The sequence below is a fragment of the Tiliqua scincoides genome, chromosome 9 (assembly GCF_035046505.1).
Source record: "Tiliqua scincoides isolate rTilSci1 chromosome 9, rTilSci1.hap2, whole genome shotgun sequence".
Lineage (NCBI taxonomy): Eukaryota > Metazoa > Chordata > Lepidosauria > Squamata > Scincidae > Tiliqua > Tiliqua scincoides.
In genome coordinates this window covers 27,998,901-28,025,034 of record NC_089829.1, presented here as the reverse complement: position 1 = coordinate 28,025,034, position 26,134 = coordinate 27,998,901, and the positions used below count along the sequence as shown (strand labels likewise).

The 26,134-nt window shown below is 44.8% G+C and overlaps 1 protein-coding gene across 1 annotated transcript; it reads left to right on the top strand.

Moving 5' to 3' along the window:
- Positions 1-5,252: 5,252 nt before the first annotated feature.
- LOC136660650 (17-beta-hydroxysteroid dehydrogenase type 2-like) lies at positions 5,253-21,806 on the top strand. Its single transcript, XM_066637957.1, has 5 exons — positions 5,253-5,538; positions 12,235-12,447; positions 13,229-13,414; positions 20,406-20,543; positions 21,451-21,806. Exons 1-5 carry the CDS (start codon positions 5,253-5,255, stop codon positions 21,804-21,806), a joined length of 1,179 nt encoding a protein of 392 aa, XP_066494054.1.
- The last annotated feature ends 4,328 nt before the right edge of the window (positions 21,807-26,134 follow it).

The following is a 26,134-nucleotide window of genomic DNA, read 5'->3' as shown; positions in this document are numbered from 1 at the left end:
TAAATGGTAGCTTTTTGTTTTGCCAAATTCCTGTTCCAAACTTGTTCTAGAGAACTTATGCCTACTTTAAGCTAATTATTCCCTCTGGCTCAAACCCAGCTAGCTCTAGCAGCATCTAAACCTACTGTTAAACCCCAGTACCAGCAGGAAGATAACTAGTAGGTAGCTTGTCTGTGGGGCTGCAGGGTCCCTCCTCATAGTTCTCTAAGCAGCAGCTCTTGGGCATGGCAGCTACTAACTCCAAGCTCTTCTACTACCCACAGTCTCTCCAACTTCCAAGTGCTACTTTTATCCCTAAAGACCTTGTTGCCTCCACATACCCACTGCTGAAAGCCCAGGCTTTAACCCCATGTTTCCCAGATTCACCAAAGGGCCACTGCAGACACCACATCCTATCTCCTCCCAATATCTTCCATGATTCCAATACACTTTTCCACTGCGGTTTTGTCTACATTACTCCATAATTGCCAGCCACTTGCTTCTCCAGGAAAGCCACATGACACCATCATTGCCACATTGCTGTCACCCAGTGTGTTCTGTCTTCCTGCGTTGGTTGTTTTTTTCCTCTGACCTTAGTTGATCTTAGTCTTGCTTATAAAATAGTTGGGAGCACCACCTTTCCAATGTGGATGGGCAAAGTGCTACAGAAGCTTTTCAGGGCCACTGTTCTCTTAATTTTAAGCTTCCTGTTGGGAGGTTTCAGTCTATTTTGTGGATACCCTCTTTGGGATCTCTAGAAGTTAATCTCTGAGTTTGGGGACATTGTGTTTGATAGCTCTTGTCTTTATTGTACATGCATGTATATTCCTATGCCTATTCCTATGCCTGGGAGAAAAGTCTCCCATTCAGGTAGATGTGTAACTAGGGTGGAGATTGAGGGGTAATTACCCCAGGCACTATGCCAAGGGAGGGAACATGTTTGCCATTCAGCCTCCACCATTGTTACAGAGGAGGTGCTGGTGACTTCATGCCCTCCATTCTTTCTCCTTCAAAGGGGAGCCTCCACTGAAGAAGAAATGGGGGGCGTGAAGCATCCACCAGGAACTCTCCCTCTCCCAGGGAAATCTGGAAGGGACATCACCCAGAAGTGACATCACAATATCATGATGTCACATAATACCATGGTGTCACTGCCCTGGGCAGTGCATTACGTCTCTGCTGATTCAGGCAAAACATTTCACAGTCTGGGGAGTAATGCACTTTGGGGCAAAAGATCCTAACCGTGCATATGACCCTAACACGGATGGGGCCTGAGCTGTCAGCAATGAACTGGGATAGAGATCTTGGGGTTGTAGTGGCCAAGTCAATAAGGCAATGAAGAAGGCAAATCTCATGATAGGGGTTATTAGGAAAGTAATTGAGAATTAGACTGCTACTCTTCTATTGTCCCGGTACAAATCCGTAGTGCAGTCGCATTTGGAGAACTGTGTAGAATTCTGGGATATTGTAGAGCTAGAAAAGGTGCAAAAGGGGGAAGCCAAAGTGATCAGAGCCCAGAGCATATGAGAAACAGGAAACAGTGTTTGGGGATTTTAGATGAGCAAAAAAAGCTGATCCTTGGTTTGAGAAAAGGGGCTGATATAAGCGAGTCTCTGTTTTTGTCAGCGAAATGTTGGCTGGCATGGTGACACCTGGTTTGATCGCAAAGGAATCTCTGTCACTGAGGAGAAAAGACATAACTGCTGCTGCTTGAAGCCTTGGGAAGCAATCAGCATCTCTAATCTAAGGAAGGGAGGAAAAAACAAAAAAAATTCCTCTTCTTTTGAAACATGAAAGACTTTTCACATCCTTAGAGGCCTCTCTGGAACAGGGCTTTCTGTGTGTGGAAGAAAAACATTTGCCAACTGAAGAAATCCAGGAGACACCTTCCTTTGGAAGGAATGAAAAGAATAGGACTGAGAGGTGTTCTTTGGTGACATTTACTCTGATGGCATCAAAAGTGGGCAAGTGCCTTGTGAAGGGTGGTGCCATTTTTTTTCTTAATTATTGCACTGAACATCTCTTTTAAGTTTATCAGAAGATCGCTTCTTTCCAGCAGAGCATGAAATCAACAGGGCCTTGCTTCCTTCCAATACATCCTCAAGCAAATATCAACAAATTGCATGCTTGTTTTCAGAGTTAACGATCCAAATTGCAGATTTCTCCTGATTTTTTTTTTTTTTTTTTGGTCTGTTGATTAGTTGTGAAATAATTGCAGCTTAAATTCACAGATTATGGGGCAGTCATATCTCACAGGAGTGTCTTCCACAGACATTGCAATCTTAAACCCACTGATGTGGGTTTACTCTACTGAACACAGTAGGACTTATTTCTGAGTAGACATGAATAGGTTTGTGCTGACAATCTGGCCAGGTGTGCAAAATGAGCAAAGGCAATTCATAATAACACAACTCACAAAAGTTGTTTGACTGTACATATAGTCGTTGAGTTTTAAATCTTGTTTGCTAGCTTTCTTTCCTTAGTTGATACCACCTGCTTGGGTGCCATCATCTCCTACTCCCACCTCACCAGCAGTATTTTAGTCTGCCTCCTTATGTGAGTCAGATGTGTGATAATATTGCCAAGTTAGGAATTTGTGTAGCAAAACAGATGACCTCACAGCACTATGCAGGGGATCAGATTTGCCTGGCTCAAACCCAGTCGAAAATATGCAGTTCAACTGCAGTTGTCAAATGCAGTCGACAACAAAGTTTGTTGCCAAATAACTCAACATCAAATGCCTGAGATTGTTTCCGCTCTATGGCACGCAATGGGAGCCTACCGCCCAACATCAGGCCCAGGAGATTAGAGACTCTCGTGAATTGGATCAAAAGAAACAATGTTCTTCATTGAAGGGGCTACAAGGAGGCTGAGACCGTGAGCCAGTGCTGCCAGTTCTGCTGGCTGGCCTGTCCCCAAAAAGTGAAAATTTTATATTTTATTTCAGAGCATGTAGAGGTATCAAGGGGCTGAGATAAGCAGCCCATTTTACCCACAGTTCCTACTTTGTGGTGGCCACACCCACCACATTCTGGTTTCTCAGTATCACTAGGCTGCAAAGTGTCACCTTTTCAAACATTTCAATTGTCTTAAAACTCAGGGGGGAGTAGATTTTTAATATGTGCTCTCATTTTTATCAATTGGTGAGTTTATATACTTGCTGTGTTTCTCAAACTGTGGGTTAGTACCCACTAGGTGGGTCACAAGCCAATTTCAGGTGGGACCCCATTCATTTCAATATTTTATTTTTAATATATTACATTTGATGCTACCAAGGTATGTGACTGCATTTGGGGAAATGTTACAGATTTGTACTTTTAACAGGCTGTATAGTGTATATTCTATAACCTACTATGTATATGCTTTTAACAATGGTAGGGCCCAATCCTATCCAATTTTCCAGTGCTGGTGAAGCCATGGCAAAGGGGCTTGCACTGCATCTTGTGGTGGGGCAGCAGTCACAGAGGCCTCCTTAAGGTATGGGGACATTTGTTCCCTTACCTTGAGGCTGCATTGCGGTTGCACCGGTGCTGGAAAATTGGATAGAATTGGGCCTGTAGTCAATGGAGCTTACTCCTGGGTAAGTGTGGATAGGATTTCAGCCTTTGGAATGTTTGGGGAATTTTTTTAAAACAGATCAGCAACTGCTTGGGAGTGTTAGAAGTGTTCTTTATTTTAAATAATTTTTAAACCTGTTGTAAACTTTTAATTTGCTTACTAGCAGCCCAATCCTATGTTTCCCAAGTGCCTGGGGCTACAATGGCACCAAAATGGCAACTCCTGTATCCTATGGGGGCTAGGGAAGCAGTGCCAGGTCTTTCAGGGTAACATTCCCTTACCCTGTGTAACTCCCAGGCAGCCCCAATGAGTCTCCTTGGATCAGCACCTACTATTGAGTGGGTTTCCCAGTCCAGGAGGGGGCTAAGATACGGCGGCAGAGTCTGCTGTCATCTCTGCCCCCTCACAGACCCGCTCCTGCCCTCCCCCCACCCAGTTCTGCCTTCTTCCCTTCCTCCCCCCCTCCCCAAAAAGCCCTGCTGCCAGGAGCTCTTTCTGTCTCACAGCACTTTTGTGATAGCTGTGGCCCATAGGATTGGGCCCTTAGTTGAGTTGATTTGATTTTGTCACATGGTGGGTGTCAAAAATTTTCCTGCTTGGTTATGTCACTTCTGGCCATGACATCACTTCCAGGTTAATGACATCACTTTTAGTGGGTCCTAACAGATTGCCATTCCAAAAAGTGGGTCCTGGGACTAAAATGTTTGAGAACCACTGTACTAAGTGACTGAACTACATGACCTCCAAGAGCTCTTCCAATTCTGACATTCTATGAATCTAGATCTTGTCACAATACTATGGTATCATTTACATGCTGTGCAAAGCAGAACTTGCTTTCCCCATCTGAATCTCCAGCCAGATTGTTTCAGAAGATAACTCCTGCTTCTAGCGCTGTGAGAGAGGACTGATGTGCTTCAGCAGATTAGTTAACCCAGAGAACTGGATGCAGTTCTATGCTGCTTTCCTCCAAAGAGTTCAGGGCAGTATAAAAGTTTCTGTCCTGCTCACAACCAGCCTGTGAGGTAGGTTAGGCTGAGAGAGAAGAATTGGCCCATTGCCATCTAATGTGCTGCCTGGCTGAGTTGGACTTTGAACCCAGGTCTCTCTCCTCCATCTGAACCTGAAGCTCTAAATACTTCACTGCACAACATCAACTTGGCAGTGTTGAAAGAGCATTGACAGAACTGTTGTTATGCCTCTTAAATGAGCACAGTCAGAGCCTGCACATCAAAGGCTGGCTGAGAAACTGCACTGCTCTGTAGTGGAAATGCATTTCTTCACTGTCTCCTGAAGAACAATCTCTTTAAACAAGTGAATGATGTAGGAGCTCTCGCCTCCCTTAGGGCTTGCTACGTCATGCCCCCTCCCAGCTCTGTCAATCATTATGCATGCTGTGTATTCCACTGAAGGTGGAGTCCACCTTGTCAGTGTAAAGGTGAGAGGAAGGTGTCCTCGGATTTTATCCTCTCCTGGAAGCAGCTCAGAGAAGCCGCTCTGTAAAAATATATCTATATTGCAACTTCATGACTTGCAGCCCCTCACCAGATCTCTCCCACCTCTCCATCTGCAGCCAGCCCTTCTCTTTCCATCCCATCCATGTATAAGATGTGCTAACTTATAGTGACACATCTGTTGAACTCTGCTGGGAACTGATTGTCTAATTTTTTTGCAGCGCATGTGTGTTAATTCGTCCTGACTGTCTTCTGGCTGTGACCATGGTCATGTACCTCTCTGGAGTGGACAATTCAGTGATGATCTACTTGGGCGTGACTATGGTCTGTGGAGGAATGGTCCTTTGCCAAGTCCAAAAGAACTGCGGCATGAAAAAAGTTCCTTTCTGCCTTGGTCTTTTCCTGCTTCTTATTTTGGGGATTCTCTGTTCTGCCACACTGAGAAGTTCTCTGGGCTTGATTGTATTCTCTGTAGCATGCTTCGCCTTTTGCCTTTATGCACATGTCCAGACGATGCTCCCTGTGGACCACAAAGCAGTCCTCATCACAGGTAAGATGGGACCTCACGACTTTCTTAACGACCCAGTCAATATCACTGCTTGAAAGAATGTTGTGGAACTTTAAGGGTGCAATCCCTAGCAAGCATCACTGAACACAGTGGAACCTACTGCTGAGTAAATGCACACAGAATTGTGCTCCACATGACTAACAGCACAATGCTATGTATGTCGACTTGGAAGTAAATTCCACTGTGTTCAATGGGAATTACCCAGGAAGTGGGTGTATGATTGCAGACTCTGTTGCCCTTGAAATATAGAATTATCTCAACTACTATGTATTTTGAACTTTTCAGAGATGCAAGGGGTTACATGCCATCATCAGTATCAGGAATATTTTTTTTACTGCTTTTAAACTGAAAAAAAGTTCTCAAACGGTTTGCATTGTACAGGAGAAGATGATTCCTGGCTCCAAGAGGACTCAGAATCTAAAAACAAGTGCACCAGAATCTAAAAACAAAAAAACACCAGCCGCCGCCACTGGGAGGGATTCTATGATGGGTTGAATAGGGTCAGTGGTTCTCACCTTGCTATAAATCAAAGAGAACTACCACTTTAAAAGGTGGAAAGGGACTGGGTTGTTTTTTTCCTTTGGTCTATTTTTTACAAATGGCCACAGAGAATTAATAACAGAGCAAATGTTGACAGAGAATTGACATTTGTTGTTGCTTATCTGAACATCACAAAGGAAAATTTTGTTCTTAAAACACTCTGCAATTTTATTCTTAAATACTGTTCTTGATGTGTGCCTTGAAATTGCACACCAGTGTACATGAATATACATGCTCACACATACTCACACTTTTTTCTTTACTTTTGCTGCTTTCTCTCTCTTCGTCTGAAAGGATCGAAGAGAGTCGCTGGTGGTTGTAAACTGGGGTTGGGTTAAATGCTCAGAGAATAGCAGGGTTTGGGGCAGGTTGTGATGCAAGGGGCTATGTCCTGACTGTCCCTGAATGTTTGAACTAATTGTCTTCAACCGGGGGATGAAACGTACAGGGTTTGAAAGTGGCCACTTTCAAAGAGTTGCATTTGTAGTTTTGAGGTGGGGGGGGAGAGAAGGGCAGCAGAAAAAGAGAATTTAACTGCATTTTAGAAAGAGTTGGTGTTTAACTGGAGGAGGGTTAACTTTGTTAGAGCAGGGTGGACACTGGAATCAGGAAGACTCATAGTTCTTAGGCTAATCTGTCACTGTGTATAAATGCAGGCTTGGATAGGGTGATATTGGTAAACAAAAACGATGTCTTGGAAAACAGTCTATCTGGGTGAGGGGCAGACTGAGGTCTTGCCAGATCTATACATCCAGGTCAGTTATAGCACTTAACTAATACTGGAAGTTCCAGTGAAATAGTAAGTCCTCTCTAACGAGCAAAAATTAAAGTGGTGAAATACTTTACAGTCTTTGGACTGACAGCTCTCTAACTCATTTCAACAGTTAAATTGTAATTATTTAAGCTAAAACTTTTTGTGCCCAACCAGAAGCTATGATACAGAAACATTAAGTGAAAATAGCAGAACTCGTGTAAGCCGTATACTGCCTTTTTAGGGAGATAATAAACTCTGGGCGCAATCCAAACTGTACCCTATGCCGGCCCAAGTCCCTTTCCTGGGCGGGGAGGAGGGTGGTCAATGGGCAGCCCTGGGGGCGGGCTGGCGAGGAGCGGGAGGCAGGGCTGTGATCCAGCAGTTATGCCGGATCCCAATCCCTGTTCTCCAGGGAGAATTGAGCGAATTCAAGCTGCTCTGCTCTCCTCGGACTTGCGCCACCTCCAGAGGTGGCGCAAGTTCGAGGAGACCCATTGTGGCTAGCAGTCCTTACCCAAGGTAAGGAGAAAAGTTTCCCCTTACTTCTGGTTGAGCTGCTTCTGGCCACGATCCTGTGCTTCTCCCGGCTTGCCTGTTCCAGCAAAGGTTAGGATTGTGCCCTCTGTGTGTTATTTTTTCCAAAACTGAATTCCTATGTGCTCTTAAGGGAGGGACTGTGTTTCCAAAGCACCATAGCCAGTCTCTGCACCCCACTATCCAGAGAAGTCACAGAATAGAACCACTTATTTGAAAACCTAATTCAATATGAACAGTTTTATTCGTGCACCACATATACCTTTTGATGACACATCCCATGAATTCCTCATTCAAGATAGGCTGTCTCACAGATTTTCTGAGACGACAATTGCAATGCTATACACACTGACCCAGGAGTAAGTCCCACTGAACTCAGTGAGGTTTACATCTGAAAGACCAATTAATTGGATTGCTGCAAGTGCAGCAAAGCAGACAAGAGGTGACAGAATCACATCACACCTGCAACACATTCTCTGTTACTGGGTTTATCCCAGCCACTTTCTGCCAGAACTGTGCCTTCTAGATGAACATTTGGAACGGTATGCTGATTCAAAGGATAAGAAGAGGGAACAGCAGGCAACACAAGTACACAAAGAGTTAACTCACATTGCATGAGATTGCTTCTGGATCTTTGGATTCACCTTTTGGAACTCACCTTTGTTCAGGTGCTTCTTTGTTTTTCATGATATGCAATCTGAGAGGAGTGACCTGGTGTCACTTTTCAAAGTACAAGACATCAGGTCATTGCCCCAAGGGCTTTACAATCTGGAATACAACACACGAAGACAACAGATGGAGAGGAAAAAAAAATAGAGGAAGGGTAAAGAGGGAAAGAATTTGTGATTATTTAACTGATGCACACTGACAGTACAATTCTGTGCATGTCAAATTCAGAAGTAAGTTCCATTGTATTCAAAGGGATGTACTCCCAGGAAATCGTGCATAGGATTGCAGCCTGAGAGTTACGATGAAGTATTGGGGGGAGGGGGCTGTAGACTGTGTGCCAGAGACTTCATGGGCAAGGCAAGTTTTGAGGTATGACCTGAAGGAGGTGAGGAGGAAAAGTAAGAAGTGAGTGAAGCAAGTGAGAAAAGCAGCATTGTTGACGCTTTCTAGAACAGCCTTTTCCAAACTGGGGGTCTCAACCTACTGGTGGGTCATGAGCCCATGTGAGGTGGGTTGCAGGCTGGGTGCTCCTGCCCTCCCTTGTGCCCAAACAGCGCCAAATCAGAGGCACTCCAGAAGCATTAGATAGACCTGGAGGCTTCTTCCTGATCATGCCATGCCAGCTACCACTCTATTGGCCTCCTCAGAATGGCCCACAGAAGCCTCCAAAAGCCACTTCCAGTTTTTGGAGACAACTTCCAGTTTGCCCCCGAAAACCAGAACAGGCTTTTGGAGACTTCTGCAGCCTTTCGGAGTCCATGGAGGTCAGTAGAGTGTGTTGCCAGCCTGGCACGACCCAGAAGAGGCCTCCCTGGCACCACCAGGAGTGTTGTGACCCACCATGAGGATGAGGTGGGTCACAGCGCCATTAAGATTGGGAACTGCTGCTCTAGAAGTAGGCTCCAGGCCTAAGGGGCAGCGAGGGACAAAAGGAGAATGTCAGCAAGAATATTTGGACTCCTGAGAGTGGCAGTGAATGAGTGAAGGTGGTTGGCAGTGATATGAGGGGCAGGGCTGCAGAGGGAGCTGAATCAGGAGTTGTAAAAACAGTGCCTTGGTTTTGTACAAACACATTCCTTGGGGCTGCTCTGCTCTGCAATTTTCTCCTCCATTCCTGACAAGCACTTATGGATGCACATAGGCCAGGAGGGCAGGCAACCCTTGCCTGGACACTTCACAGCCATCTCCAGCAAACCTCAACCATTAGGCAAATTTTGCAAGAGACAAAGGGAGTTTTTGAAAGGACTAATTGGAGAATTAGTGCATTTTCATGCTACACAGCTGCTGGTGCTGGCACTCTCTGTGTGTAGTGGAGTGCACCTCATGGGTGGTTTGTTGGATTAAGGCAGAAAAAATGATCACAACTAATTTGCTATGGCTCTGTTGAAGGAGCCAAGGAGGAAAAAAAATCAGACGAATGGGTTGTATCTAAAGAACATTGTCAAAACTTTTCGATTGAAATTAGCAGGATTTCAGTCAGTCACAACTAAGATTAGCGCAGTGCAGATGTGAAACTGTGGAGAATCTGCAGTTTCATAACATATCTGAGTGAACCAGCAAGACCTGCCTTGCTTTTGCAGGACTCAGTAGTCCTATCTGCCCCCTTCAAGTGGCGCCCAGGGTAGATGTCTCCACTTGCTTCACCCTAGATACCACACTGCCCATTAATCAAACTTACAATCTGTGTCTGCATTGGGGCAGTTCCAGGGGGGGCATGAATGCGTGGCCCCCCAAACTGTCTGCCAGCCCGCAAGGGTGCCTGCTGGGCTGGGGAGCAAAATCAGGAGCCAGGGGAACACCCACTGGGCAGGCGCCAGTGAGATTGGCAGGAATGGAAGCCCAGATTTACCCAGCCCAGGGTCTGGGACCCCAGGCCAGGGAATGGGAGTCCAGGTCTAATGAGCTGATAGACATGGGCTCCAAGTCCAAGCAGGAGCCCAGGTTTACCCAGCCTGCAGACTTGGGCTTCAAGTCCAGATGGGAGCCCAGGTTTACCCAGCAGGTAGACCTGGGCTTTAAGACCACCCAGCAAACTTTGGCCATGGACAGCCCAATCTTATGCTAGTCTACTCAGAAATAAGTCCCATTAGAGTCAATGGGGCTTACTCCCTGGAAAGTGTGGATAGGATTGGGCTGGGAGGCCACAAAGTTCAACCCAGAGCCCAGGTCTACCTGCCTAGTTGATCTGGGCTCTGGAGTTGGTAGTCCTGATGCCTGTGCCCAAACACAAACACTGGATCTTGGCCTAAGAGTTGACCTGTTGTAAGCAAGACATCTGGGCTCAGGTGTCACCGTTTCTGGCTTGATCTTCCTCATACAATACAATATCCACCATTCATTCCATTTGGGGAAAAGAGACTCATGCTTGGGAATTATACACTGGTGTGTGCAAACCCTTCTCCCATTCTCAGACACTGGGGTGGTGTAGCTTGGCTCCATTCACAGAAATGCCATTTCAGTGGAGAGGCAATGTGCCTCCAGGTTGCAAAAAGGAGGCAATAGGTCTCTTTATGCAGAATGTTCAGAAAACAAAGCTTTCGGTACACTACCCTGTTCTTTACACTACCCTGCCTGTCATAATGATGGACATTTTGCTAGTAATATTACCAGTCGCCAACCATTTTCCATGAGTGATGACAAAGTGACTTTGCTAACAGTAATGGCAAAGTGACTTGTGCGTCGAGTACCTATATCATCCCAATTTATAATGCTGTTGCTCTGTGCTCATGGAGATATAGATGCAGATATTAAATCATTTCCTGGTGTAGTGCAGGAAGAATGGCGGGTTCCCACAGATATGGAGATATCAGTTTTCAGGATGCTCAACTTGTGTTCCTTTTTGGTACATAAAGAATTGCTTCCAGATAGCATCTTAGCCGCCCCGACTTCCTCCTTTCACAGCCAGCAATCTCGAGAGAAATCACAGTGTGAAGATAAGTGGTGATTTCAATATGGAGAAAAGTTTAGCTATCCAGCTTTGGACAAAAGTTAACACTCCAGTAAAAAAAAAAAATGTCTCCTAGCTAAGATCTATACTTGGGTGATGTGATGCTAGAGGACAGACTCTGGCAGGAGGACCCAGCCACCATCCCTACAGTGCCTCCATGGCAATTAGCCAGATTTGGAAACTGCTAGACTGTTCTCTCTCTCTCTCTCTCTCTCTCTCTCTCTCTCTCTCTCTCTCTCTGTACTACAGCACCACCACTGCACAAGGCCAGAGGTGATACTGCATCTATCAACTTAACTGGAGTCGGGTAACACAAAGCAGGGCCTGCCTTAGAAGCTGTGAGGTCCAACTTGAAACTTTTTTTTTCCCAAGGGCCCCAGGTTCACAGTCAAGATCTGCACAATCTTGGAGCTCAATCCTATCCAACTTCCCAGTACTGATGCAGACAAAAGGCAACCCGAGGTAAGGGAACAGATGTTCCCATACACCGAGGAGGCCTCCATGACTATCCCACTACAGCATGCAGCACACATCCTGTTGCCATGGCTGCATCAGCACTGGAAAGTTGGATAGGATTGGGTCCTTAGGGGTATAAATAAAATTTATGACAGACTTTATATCTCTATGGGAGAATGGAAAGCAATCAAAATGTGTGCTTAAAAAGTTCATGTGAGTTAATGAACCAAATGGATCTAAGCACATTTTAATTTAGGTTTCACTAGCACAGGGCCCCTTTAGGTGCAGGGTCCAGTTGGGAGAAATTTGGTCCAATGGGCTAAATGCCAGCCCTGGACACAAAGGAACAATTGCAAGAGAACAATCGTACTGATTACTGATACAATTATATGGTTCCAATTATGCTGATGCATATCCTGCTCTGTAACCACAGCTTCAGCTGGTCTGGGAAGTTTTGGCTGAGATGTAACAGTAAATCATGGCTGTTATAAGTATGAATCATCTGGCATTGATCCTGGGTTGATATTCTAGCTTGTTAGCACATTGTGGTTTATACAAACCACTGTTTCCTGACATCAGGAAATCTCCTCTTGGACACAAAGGTATGGCTCTGTCGGCTTAAAACTGGAACAGGAGCCATCTCCACCTGTCAATCTACTTTTGAGAGACTTTAATGTCATTTCCATTAAATCTGCCCCCCCCCCCGATTCAGAAAGGTGTGTTACAGCAGATTTTTGAGAATCCTTGGGCTGCTGTATCTTTGGTTTGTTTTTTTCAGGAAGCGACTCTGGCATCGGCCACGAACTGGCGAAATACCTTGACCATTTAGGATTTGTTGTGTTTGCTGGTGTTTTGAATGAAAAAGGACCTGGGGCAGAGCAACTGAGGAAGACCTGCTCCAAGAGGCTTTCCATCCTGCAACTGGACATCACCAATTCTGGGCAAATCAAAGAGGCTTATCGTGAAGTCACTAAGAAGTTGAAAAATTCAGGTATGCACAATGAACCTCAAGAGGTTCACATGAAGGTTGAAATTTGGGCTTTTTTCTTTTACATTTGACCTCCGAATTCAACATCCACATCTGAAGTCCAATCTTATTCTTACTGCAAGAAACCATGCACCTGCAGTTCCCCTCCTGTAGTGGTGCTGAAAGCCTTAAAGCAATAAATGCCTGTCGCAAAATTAACTCTCACAGCATGCAATTTAGCACATTGCTTGAAGCTCCAGCATGAAGGATTGTGCCTATTCATCCCTGATGACAGAGATTCTATGATGGGAGGGGTGGCAGGAGGGCAGAATGGAGACAGGAGGGGTGAAACGGGGCAGGGGGAAGGTAAGGAGGGCGCAGGGATGGATGGATCAGATCCCTGGATGTGAGTGGGATCAGCAGCACCAGCACTGCCTATATACTAACTCCCTTCCCGGGCCTGACCCTGCAGCACAGGACAATGTGGACCTGAATCAGCAAATTAGCTGTTGTAGCTCTGAGTAGAACCATCCATGCTATGGAGAGTTACCTAGAGGAGACCTCCTGGACTGCCACCACCATCACAGGGTGCAGTGGTCGCCATGCTGACAACATTGCATTGACAGGTGGTGGAGAGCATAAGACTGGGCCCTTGATGTAAATTTGACATCAAAATTAACTTTCTGAAATGAGTGAATAAATTAATGTTGTGTTACTTTCTGCAGCAAAGCAGTCTGTAAATGACTTTACTGTGGAGGGTTTTTGTTAACGCATCACTTTGCACTTTCTTCCCCCTCCTCCCCAGCTCTTTGGGGCCTCATCAACAATGCGGGGATCTTGGGATTTGCTGCTGAAGGTGAATTGCTCCCCATGGATACCTACAAGCACTGCATGGATGTCAATTTCTTTGGTCCTGTCCAAGTATCGAAAACCTTCTTGCCATTACTTCGGAAATCCAAAGGAAGGCTTATTAATATCTCAAGCATGGCTGGTAAGTCCAGCATTCATGGGATACTGAAATGTACAGTCAACTATTTTGGCTGGCTTGCTGTCTGAGAACCAGGATGGAATTCAGGGTGGCCTAGTTTACCTGGGTACCTCAAAGGGTGCGCGTATCCTATCTAGTTATCATTATCATAGCATTGTGACAAAGTGTCTAGTGACCATGAAGACAAATTCACAAGAATGAGAATGGGAGCCACTTAAATTGCACAGCAATTTGTTAAAAAGAGTTTCTGCAAAAAGGTTCAATAAGACAATCAACCCAAATGTGTAAGGGTTTGTAAAATGTGACAATCAACCCAAATGTGTAAGGGTAACCCACATGTGTAACCCAAATGTGACAAAATGTGTAAGGATGCCTAAAGAGCATTAGGGATACCAAAGAAATGAGAAAAAGGAATAGCAAAAGGTCCTGAAACTAAGATGGAGAGGTGAGATAGAGATGGAATGTTTCAAAGAAGCAGTGCAAACATTTAAAGCACTAGTGTGGCTAGATTAGTGATTCCCAAACAGGTGGGCTGCAACTCACCAGCCAGGGAAGCACTCATCTTTGCCACCATACGGGGCAGGGCAGGGGAATGACAGGAATGTGATCCCCAGGATCGCGCTGCTGCCAGACAGAAGGGTTCTTTGTTTTTTTTAACTTACCCTTGGCAGTGCTGTCCTCGGGGGAGGGGTGCAGGCAGCCCCTGGGGATCGTGTTGCTGGAGATCATGCCACTGCCGTCCCTCCACCCCCACAAAGACTTAGGTAGTTCCCAACTTCTGAGTAGAAGTTTGGGAACCACTGGACTAGATGCGTCTAGCGTGGCTGGGAAAGCTTCCAGGGGTCCAGAGGTTTCACAAGTTAGAGACTCTAACTTGACACATAATTCACAAAAGGAGTCTTTGCATCAGGTAGAGTGCACCTAACTGGTTGAAACACCTCCGTATTTATGGGAAGTTTGGTGAAATCCTGTGTATGTCTACTCAGAAGTAAGTCCCATTAATTTCTATGGGACTTACTCCCAGATTAGGATTACAACCTCTGGGAGGTTGCCTGTATGCAGCTCTGAGGGTAAGCACTTTGTAATGCCAAGTGCTGTTCCTATGGGCACGATCGAACTTTTAGTGCAGTTGGGCACGAGCAGATGGGTGAATGGAACCTAGGTGGGTATTGATATGTCCCTTCCTGGGACATATCTTTCATGGGGCCCTGATATGTCCCTTCCTGACTCTTCATGAGACTCTGTCAATAGAGACAGCCAAAATGAAAATGTACTTATGAATGCCAAACAGGAGGTGAAACTTTCAATGAAATAGTATTAAAACATCACTCCTCTCTCGAAAGACATGCATGAAATGGCATCTTGTAGCAAGCTGAGTCCAAGAGGGAGTTCTGTGAGTTTGACCTGAGCAGGGTGACCAGATGCCTTCTTTTCCAGGAGTCCTCTTTTTTTAGTCTTGTGTCCTGGAAAAGAACTTAAATGTCCTCTTTTTCCCTGTGAGTAGCCAATGCATAGCCTTCTTGTAATTAATAAATGTGCAATAAACTATACGTAATATAGTTTTAAATTTAATAATAATATAGTATTTAGATTAGCCACATGAAATCAATATACAAGTGTTTTTGGATTTTATTTTGTCATATCCTACATTTTTCTTGGATGTCCTACATTTGTCCTACATTAGAGATGCCTTGACCTCTTTTGTAGCTATGACATCTGGTCACCCTGGACCTGAGTTTTAGAGGAAGCCATATAAAAAATTCATATTATAATCCCTTGGTGTATGTCAGTTCAAGAAAAATAGTCCAAAAACGCATTGGTGCTAGCATTCCGATCCTGTACTGAAAGGGTGCTGCATTATTTTAATTGACTAATTAATTGGTTACATACTGGATGGTTCATTGTTTCTAAAAACCAGTGGTTCCCAAGCTGTGAGCCGTGGCTCCCCGTAGAACCATGGAAGCCAGGGGAGCTGCTGAATCCTTGGAAAAACCCGCTGCTGTATACAGGGTATAGGATTGTAGCCCTGATGGAGAGCGGCCAATGGCCCCATAGGTCAAGGGAGCAACCAGTTGAAAAAGTTTTAGAACCACTGATACAAACTCTTAAATAGTCGATTGTCCTTTGCATTTTTCTTGCCCTTTAAGGTTTCACTGACTCTTGTAAATGAAATATACATTTTACCAAATGTGTCATTTAAAACCAGACCCTCAGCAGCTAAGCATAAAAGTCATATTTCACAGCCACAATAAGACTCTGCTGTTGAGATGTATTCCTACAGGATAGAAAACATTGCATTATGCATCTTTTAAAACCCTCACTTCTCTTTGGGGGCCTTTTAAGCATTTATTATAATGGAAACAGGAGCCGCTCTCAGCATAGTCTTGCATAGCCGAGGAAATCTTAGCTGGGATGTCTTCCGGACGGCAAGATTTCCATCCCGACAGTCGGGATTGATGAAGACAGGGTGAAACGAAGCAATCGCCGCCTTGTTAAAAATGTTCCCTATCCTGCCTGTCTGCTGCTTTGGGCTGCGCCTTCAATGTGGCAGGCGTCCAACTGCCGAGCCAAATGGCATATGCATTTATCAATTCCAGCAAGTGAGAAAGCTGGTTTGTCAAAAGTGTCCACAGTACTTAGGGGTTGCAAACAGTCGTAGTGAAAGCAACCAACTAAGAATGGTCAGGATGACAAGCTGATCAATATACACCATCCTATGCTGACCAAAACCCAGGTGAACTTCCTGAGGTGTGCACTTCCTTATCACATGATGCTACCCAGAGGTGTCACTACAGTTTGCATCACCGAGAACTCATTGTATCACCCCCATGATGGACCTCTTTCCGAACCAGACCATACAGAATACATGACAATATCATACACACAGCCTGAAAGCATCACTTGGGTTGGTGACAACCCTAGATAGATAGATAGATAGATAGATAGATAGATAGATAGATAGATAGATAGATAGATAGATAGATAGATAGATAGATAGATAGATAGATAGATAGTAAAGGTCACCCAACAAATCAGTAACCAACAAAAAAACCAGTGGCCAACTTGATGAGGCTCACACAACTGGGTGAAAGTTCTACTATTAGCTCTGAGACATGGAAATGAGAGCTGACTCATACTAACACCTCATTGGGTCCCTCCTGTGTCATAACAACACCTCATTGGTGCTTGGAATGAAGGCGTTCCCTGGGGTATTTGATGGGCCACTGTGAGATACAGGAAGTGGACTAGATGGGCCTATGGCCTGATCCAGTGGGGCTGTTCTTAAGTTCTTATGGAACAATCAATCTCATTGATCAGATTTAAGTTTAAAAAAAAACCCTTTTTGTTACATTAGGCAGTTGTGTTTTCCTTTGACTTTTGATACAGATATTTCCATGTGGCTTGTTCTTTGCATTCTGCAGTAAATTGTCCATCAAATGATATATAACATGAAGGTATTAATTCAAAAATTCTAAAATTTTTGCAGTTTGGCCAATAGTGGTATCACCCCCCCGCCGTGAGGTGCAGTCTAGACCCCCCACACCACCTAGTGATGCCACTGACACGACCTCTTGCTGAGTCAGAAGCTATACAGAATTTTAAATAGGGCATCTTTCCTATCCTCGCTTATAGATACCAGTAATTGTACTTGATACCTCCTGCATTCAAAGCAGGAACTCTGCCACTGAGCTAGGAACACCAAAGTCCTGGATTCAAATCTCACAAACTTTCAAATCCCATGACTTTATGAGGCAAGCAATAACCTCCTTCCCCTACTTCCCAAGTTCACATGCACATTGATGAATCACGGCATAAAAAGTAATCAATGTGATTGTCTATAACATGGTTGCATCAAGATTCTTTTTGTGTGGTGTTTTATCAAAGTAAAGGAATAAACTTTTTCATACATCAGCAAAACACCACACAGCAAAAATGTACACAATAACCTCAAGGTTGTTTTTTGCTGCTGTGTCTTACCAATGTATGCCAGCACATGGGCAACACAGAGAAGGGGGGGTGCCAATAAACTAAAGAAATTGCACAGTTGTGGGAAACTTTGCATGCTTCCATGCAGGAATTAATTTTAGAAATTCCCCTAGTTAAACTGGAATTTGGGAGGAGTGGAATAAAGGGCAGAACAAACTATAGGAACAATAAAAGGATGGAACATAACAACTCTTTCCCTTCTCTAGGGAAAATACTAAAGCAATAATTTGCGGTCATGTGTTTTCCTAGAGCCACATGCAAGAAGGAGAGTTCAGCAGTGCCTGTGACTCTCCCAGTAAGGTGTAGCTTGGATCCCAGCCACTATACAACGCCAGTCCCACTTGGGTATTAGCCTGTTGGCATTACGCAAACAAAGCTTAACACCCTTGAATCTTCTCTCGTGTAATATTGGCACTGCCCTTTGTTTGAACAATTTCATTATACCCAACTCACGCTCACCTGTGATTATCACAGTGTTCTGAAGGTTAATGTGACCTCAGAATAGGAATTAAGTCGTCCTTGGAGGATTTGGATGGGGTTCAAGTCTGTGCAGAGCAAATAAACATGATGAACTGATGATCTCTCTCTCTCTCTCTCTCTCTCTCTCTCTCACCTGGTATCTGCTGTTGCTTCTTTGGAGGCATTGCCCTGGGAACCCAGAGAGTCAATGTCATTGTATTGCTAGTTCCCATATTAACCAATACTTCCTGAACTTCTCATAATTGAGGTACACTGTAATTAATTTTAGAGGTGCACATCCGAAATGGGGTACTCTTAGAATGTGAAAGATAAAAACGACATGGCCAAAGAGGAACCCAATACCAGGCATTGTTTGAGATGTTCTGTGTGATGGGAAGGGTTGTCCTCCAGTTCCTCAGCGGTGGTGCTAGAAAAATATATTGGGGGCACAGAAGGGCAAAGGGTATGTCTCTGGGGGCAAATTTTCTCCCACAGACAGACAGACAGGTGTAGAACAGCAGTTCCCAATCTTCTCAGCACTGCAACCCACCTCGTCCTCCATGGTGGGTTAGGGTTAGGGTTACCAGGTGCAGGAATGGCTTACCGGGTGAATGGGGAGGCCTCTTCTGGGTCAAGTAAGACTGGTGACCCAGATGCTGCTGACCTCTGTGGACCTCAGAATGGCCTGCAGAAGCCTCAGAAAGCCACTTCTGGTTTTTGGAAGCAAACTAGAAGTGGCTTTCCAAAAACCTAAAGAGTCTTTCCAAGATTCTGAGGCTTGCAGAGCCAGTAGGTAGGCTGCTGGCCTGGTGCAACCCAATTTGGAACCAAATCAGAGCAAGGGTGGGTGGAAGGGCCCCAGTCATGACCCACTGCACATGGGCTAACTACATACCAGTGGGCTGTAACCCAGTTTGGCAAATCCTGGTGTACTGGTTTGGGAGTCGGACTTCAACCTAGAAGATCCAGGTTCAAATCCCCATTCAGCCCTGAAGCTTCCTGGATGACCTCAGGCCAGTCACCACATCTCAGCCTCTCCTACCTCACAGGGCTGTAGTGAAGACAAAAGAAAGAAATGTTGTACACCACCCTCCTTGGAGGAAGGGTGGTATAAAAATGTGTGTGAGAGAAAGAACAACCTGAGAACTTGAAAAGTGCCTTTCCTTCAAGTGAAGGGTCCAAGTGGGAGGGCAGGGGGGCTGAATTATCTAGGATAGGAGTGTCAAACATAAGGCCTGGGGGCCAGATGCAGCCCGCAGAAGCTTTTTCTCTGATCCTGAGGCTCTCAGCGACTGAGCAGTGCTGAGATGTTACTGCTGTAAGGGAAGCCCACATGAAAATCAGCTCTCCCATATCTTGAATAATGACATCACTTTCTGCCTAATGACATCACTTCCAGCCCCTCAGCAGGCATCTTGAATGCTGTTTGGTCCTTGGTATGAAACGAGTGTGACATCCCTGATCTAGTACGTGCCTGCATCTTGCTCCCACTTCCTCTCCTCTGGCATCCTAGCTACAACTATCTTACCCTTGGCCATCAACAGAGACACAGTTCACACAGAAGCACGGAACAAATAGCTATTGTCTCTGGGGACACTTTTTGGGCAACTCCCATTTTACAGTAATTGGGAAGCAATGACACACCACACCCTTGCCTTTCTTCCACTTTGAAATAAGTACCATGTATATATCTGGGCAAACTGTCCAGAGTTGTGTGCTCATTGCCAGGTTACAAAACACAGCAGCTTAATTGTTAACCCAGTCAAAGCAGTCACCAGTGTTTTTCAAAGCAGTTGTGTTTATCACACTGGAGTTTCTCCTCACCATTAAATGCCCCAAATGCAGTTCTTCTTTTTGGGGTGAACAAATCAGCTGCTAATCTAGCAATTCGTACTTTGGTAGCAGTTACGCAGTTTCCTCTCTGGAGCTTCTTTTATGCTTTTTAAAAAGCATCTAAAAACACATTTCCATCACAACATTTTTAAAGTTTTATCGATAAAGCCACATCTGCTTCTAGGTCGCTGCATTCAGTTTGTTTTATATACAGGTCTTCAAAATGTATTTCATACGTTTCTACTACTTTGTGTTAGATGCCTTGCGCCTATTTGATCCTTGAGGTAAGATTGCTATTACTGTTGATTCCATGAGAAGATCTATATACTGCTTATCAATGAAAGGAAGTTCACAAAACACAAGGAAGTACACAGCACAAGGAAGGGGAGGAAAGTCCCACAGGGCCTCGTAATACAAAGAAAATAGAAAGACAACACAGACATCAGCAAGAGCCTCTAGCAAAGATGCTGTGCTGAACAGGGAGAATCGCTGCCCACCTGCTTAATGTAGACAACTATTGCGTACAAGGGTGGATCTTTTCCCAGTTTGTGTGTGAAATTGCAATATGCAAGCAATTTCCCAATTTTCCTTGTGTTTAACCTCAGCATAATCTTCAGCTATGCTCCGATCCTTCATGTTAAATTGCCACCAGAAAATCTTCATGACTGGGAAAGACGCTGTCAAACACTTGCTCCTGTTTCCGTTGGTCCCACAGGAGGTATCCCAATGCCCAGGTTTGCTGCCTATGGAGCTTCCAAAGCAGCCCTGTCCATGTTTTCTGGAGTCCTGAGGCAGGAGCTTTCCAAATGGGGTGTCAAGGTAGCTGCTATCCATCCATCAGGCTTCAAGACATGTGAGTCAACTGAGATTTTCACTGCTCCTTCCCTTCAAAACCAATGTTCTCAGGAAGAAATTATGCACAATCTTCAGAGATCAGTGTCACTCATGTAGGATAGGCAAAAACTGCTTTAAAACTCTCAAAGCACAATCTTAGGCATGTCTACTCAGAATTAAGTCCAACTGAGATCCATAGAACTTACTCCTAAGAAAGTGTGCATAGGATTGGTAGAAGTTTTTCTTATCAATAGAATATATGGATGGCATTTTTAGGAGTCTGTCAAGCGAGATTACAGAAAAGTGTTACTTACAGCCCATTCCTAACCCACGTCAATGCAGTGGGGTCTGCATGGCCACACTGCATCCTAAGATCAAGCAGGCTGGAGGTTTTCTTGAGATTAGGAGACATTTTCCTCTTACTCTGAATAAAGCCCCAGCCTGCTCAGTCGGGTAACTCAGATCATCCCCTGCCAAGTGGCTGGCACAAGTCCAGATTGCCCTATGTTGGGTTCTTAGGGCTGGAGAGGGGGATAGGATTCGGTGTGCACTGGTGACACCAATTACATCCCCTCCCAGCACCTGATCCACCCATTCCCTGCCCTCTCCTCCACTATTACACCCTTCCCCTGCACTGCTTGGAGCAGTTCCTACATGCTCCAGTGTGCATTTGCATCTGGTGCCAGCAAGATGGTGCAGGTCTTCCGACTGGCACGCCTAACCACTAGGCTCTTGCAACATGCTTTATGGCATGTTTGTGACAGCCTACGCTGGCACAGCGGTCGCTGGGCCGGCTCAATGGGAGAGTGGGCTCGCACTGTTAGAAACCCTTCCTTCTCCTCCTCTTCTCACATAACCTTGTTAGAACCTTCTGCCACATCAGGTCAAGAAGCCCATATTCAAATGCCAATTGGTTGTTCTTCCAGCTATCCAAGGAACCCCTGACTTATGGAATAAGGAAGAGAAGAACCTTCTGGACAACATAACACCAGAGGTAAAGGAAGATTACGGGGAAGATTACATCCACACACTGAAGATGTTTCTCTCAAACATTCCGTTATTCTCAGGGTCTGACCTCTCACCTGTGCTCCATGATGTTTTACACGCCCTACTGGCCAAGTATCCTTCTGGCTTATACACTCCCGGAAAAGATGCATACAAAAGTCTTCTCATCTTCTGCTATACTCCTCTCTGGTTTTACGATCTGTACATGAGCACATTCCAAAAATCTCCCTGCATACCCATGGCTCTCAGAACAGAACAGACAAAAACCAAGAAGTAATGTAAAAGATCCAGGGGCACACATGATATCCTAAAATTAAGACAGCGAGCCTATTAAAAAGCCATTTGTTCCGGGTTCATGGGAAGGAGGGTGGGAGTCTTCTATTCTCATTCTGTCTGAATTTCAACATGTTGATTTCTGTTCTGCTCCCTTCCACTTAAGAACATAAGAACAGCCCCACTGGATCAGGCCATAGGCCCATCTAGTCCAGCTTTCTATATCTCACAGTGGCCCACCAAATGCCCCAGGGAGCACACAAGACAACAAGAGACCTACATCCTTGTACCCTCCCTTGCATCTGACATAGCCCATTTCTAAAATCAGGAGCTTGCACATAGGCATCATGGCTTGTAACCCGTAATGGATTTTTCCTCCAGAAACTTGTCCAATCCCCTTTTAAAGGCTTCAAATAATCAGATTTTTTTTTCTGTTGCCTCAAATTTTGTATTTAAATATGAATTCAAATATTATTACTAGTATTATTTTTCAAGTAGTTTCATGTATTTCCTATACATACAGTTGGTGTGATAAGATGTTTCAAAGTATACATTGAAAAAGGAATTTTTTTTCTGCGAATGTATGGATTGCATATAATTCATAGATACATCCATGTTTTGTAAAACTGGATCTGTTAGGACATACGTCCAAGAACTTTTGCAAATTTTGGCAAGGGTGGAAGAGATCTCCTCTATTTTGCTAAGTTATTCAGCCAGTGTGAGTGCTAAGAAATGCTAAATTTAGCCAACTGAGATTTTGAAATGTGCTTTAGGCGCAATTCTATCCTGTGCTGCAACAGACAAGCCAAGAGGCTTGCCCTGTATCTGGCACAGGATAGTGGCCAGAATCAGCTCAGCCAGAGGCAAGGAAAAACTTTTCCCCTTACCCCTGAATAAGGCACCCTGGCCCCTATGGGTCTCCTCAGACTTGCGCCACCTCCTGAGATGGCACAAGTCCTGAGGTGGCTTCAAGTCGCTCCAAACTCCCCAGGAACAGGGGTTGGTATCCAGCATAACTGCTGGATCCCAGCCCACCACCCCCTCTGCCTGCCCCTGGGGCAGCCCACCACCCACCCTCTCCCTGCCCTGGAACACCTTCTAGATCAATCTGACCTTCCCTCCCCTCCCCCCGCCAAATTGCTATGTTGGTACTGGTTTCTAGACAAGTCATAATACCCTTGCATCTTCCAGTGGTCCTTAGGAAAGGTTCCCCAAGAAACCATAAGAGTTCAGTGAATAAAGAACCTTTTGACATCTAAGGAATGATGTTGCCACCACGTCCAGGTCAGCTTGACATGGAAGAACATGGTGCATCTCATAGCCTTACCAAATGAGCTAATTGCTTAACTGAATGCCAAGGTAGAAGCAAGAGAGGAACGCTAAGCATGTCATTAACTCAAGAATTTATTCTCATCAAGCTGGCAAGCTCCAAGATGTACATGCCAAGCACATAGTTAAAACATGATCTATGTTGACATTTGGCACCATGTTGTTAGCCTCAATCATGTATCCAGTACACTGTGCTGTTGCCAGAAAATGGGATTACCTCTTTGATACTGTTGTGATTTGTAAGTACTTTGCAAAGGTCACCGTAACCATAGACTGTGTTAATGATTCAGGAAGTTCTTGTTTGCAAGATATCACTTGCATGCAATCCCCAGGGCTGGTTCCATGCCTGAGATTATACCACCACATGGACAGTCTGGTTTGCCATGGATCTCTAGGGGAAAGTGCACCAATGGAAAGACACCTTAAAGGAATTCTTATAAGTCTTAACAACAACAAAGAGTGTTGACCACAGAGCCCACTTGGCCAATCCCAAGGAATGAGTGGTGGGGAAATGCACAAGGCTTTTGGAAAAATCAATAGAGCTTCAGTGTTAAAAGCATAGGCTTGCACTTGGTGAGGATTTGCAGAGACAATAGGACTGTGCACAAGTTAAACTGTACCTGGGTGCACACAATCACTGCACCTGAATACAGTTATTCATCCTTGTACATTCTGTTCAATGCAGGTACAACCTGTGTACTCAGAACACAAACCCATGAACTGTGTGCAAAAAAGAACCCAGGTGCAGTCACTCACGTACGTAACATAAGAACATAAGAACAGCCCCACTGGATCAGGCCATAGGCCCATCTAGTCCAGCTTCCTGTATCTCACAGCGGCCCACCAAATGCCCCAGGGAGCACACCAGATAACAAGAGACCTCATCCTGGTGCCCTCCCCTGCATCTGGCATTCTGACATAACCCATTTCTAAAGTCAGGAGGTTGCGCATACACATCATGGCTTGTACCCCATAATGGATTTTTCCTCCAGAAACTTGTCCAATCCCCTTTTAAAGGCGTCTAGGCTAGACGCCAGCACCACATCCTGTGGCAAGGAGTTCCACAGACCGACCACACGCTGAGTAAATAAATATTTTCTTTTGTCTGTTCTAACTCTCCCAACACTCAATTTTAGTGGATGTCCCCTGGTTCTGGTGTTATGTGAGAGTGTAAAGAGCATCTCCCTATCCACTCTGTCCATCCCCTGCATAATTTTGTATGTCTCAATCATGTCCCCCCTCAGGCATCTCTTTTCTAGGCTGAAGAGGCCCAAACGCCGTAGCCTTTCCTCGCAAGGAAGGTGCCCCAGCCCCGTAATCATTTTAGTCGCTCTCTTTTGCACCTTTTCCATTTGGAAAAGTGTACTCAGGTACAGACATTATGTGCTTAGGTAGTGCATAATATGTGCACAGTAGCCCCATAACATCAGGCCTCATCAGGGCCTGCTCTGAAACTGGAGACAGGGGTATGGCTGAGTTCCAAAGTGGGCAAAAAAGCCCCATTGAGTTCAGAATTATCCATGTCAGCTAGCAGTGGCTCTTCAAGGTTTCAGACAGACAGAACTACAGAGCCAGTGCACCAGTGGGTAGGCCGGAACATTCCTGTGTGCGCCAGCAGCCTGCCAGACCATGTAAGTCCAGCTTAGTGGGCAGGGGGTGAAGGAAGGTAACAAGAGGCGGGAGGAGATGGGGCAGCGGGTGGGCAGATCAGGCCTGGAATGTGGTGGGATTGGTAGTGCTAGTGCATGCAGAATCCTAACCCCCTTCCCATGCTCAATCAGCCTGCATGGATCAACTCAGACTTGCACCATCAATATAGCTGGTGCAGGTTCAAGTGAACCCTTGGTGACTGCTGGGGCTTGTCCCAGAGCATGGGGACAAATATTCCTTTACTCCGAGGAGACTTCCAGCAGCCAAAATTTCCCCCTTAGGATACAGCAATGGCTGCATCAGCATCCCTGCATCACAGTGCAAGGATTTAGACAGGATTGGGCTAGACCTCTTAAGAACAAGTGTTATGAATCATAATTACAGTTTCCACAAATCTAGGGGGAAAATACTATCTTCATAATTTTTGTTAAGGCAGATCCGAAAGCCATGGGAGAAATACTTCTGGCAGTAATAATTTAATTAAAGGGCAGGAAAAGAGAAAACAAATGAAGCAGAGCAAATATGATCTAATTATTATGATTTTTTTAAACAAGTATAAATGTTAGACGCTGTAACCTACCGTTCTTTCCTGCTTGGCAGAGATTAATGGAAGGATGAAAAAGAGGATTAAAAAAATCAGCACTTCCTGGCTCTCTATTTTCCTGGATAACAGCCCATCTTGTTAAAATATTTCATAAGGAGATTTTGTGACCTTTCGGGCTTCCAATGCAATTGGATATGTGGGCACTTGGGCAACTTCTAAAAGTGATGCTGTTAAGTGAAAATCCCCTTTTTTCCCCTTAGTTGTGCTTTTATATCTGGTTATGTTACTATGGACTAAAACATGCAGGCCACACTTCTCCCAGCACACCTTTCCAAAAACCCTGGTAAAGTCACAAGCTCATGGTGACAACATCCACCTCGAGGGTCGAGAAGTCTGGCATAGTAATTCATTGTAACCCAATCTCTGTTTATGCAAAAGTGTCTCCTAATCCAATCACTGTTTATGCAAACACATTAAACTTCTCACACACAGGTCACAATCGGGTCAAGTCAACCCCACTTCCCTGTGGTTATATGCATCTTAAATCCACCTCCCTGATCATACATTATAGGAAGAAGTCTGGCATAGTAAATCATTGCTTAAGTGTCTCCTATTGTTTCACATTACTGTATTCATTGTATTGTTGTAACTCAATCACTGCTTAACTACTCTATGCAAATTTGAATTGCCTTCCTGGGTTGCTGCATTCTTATTATTGTGTGGGTTCCCCTAGCTAGGAAGACAGTCATTTGACCCTATTGAATTTTGCTGATAATCCTTTCAATGTTTTACATATTCCAAGTACCCCA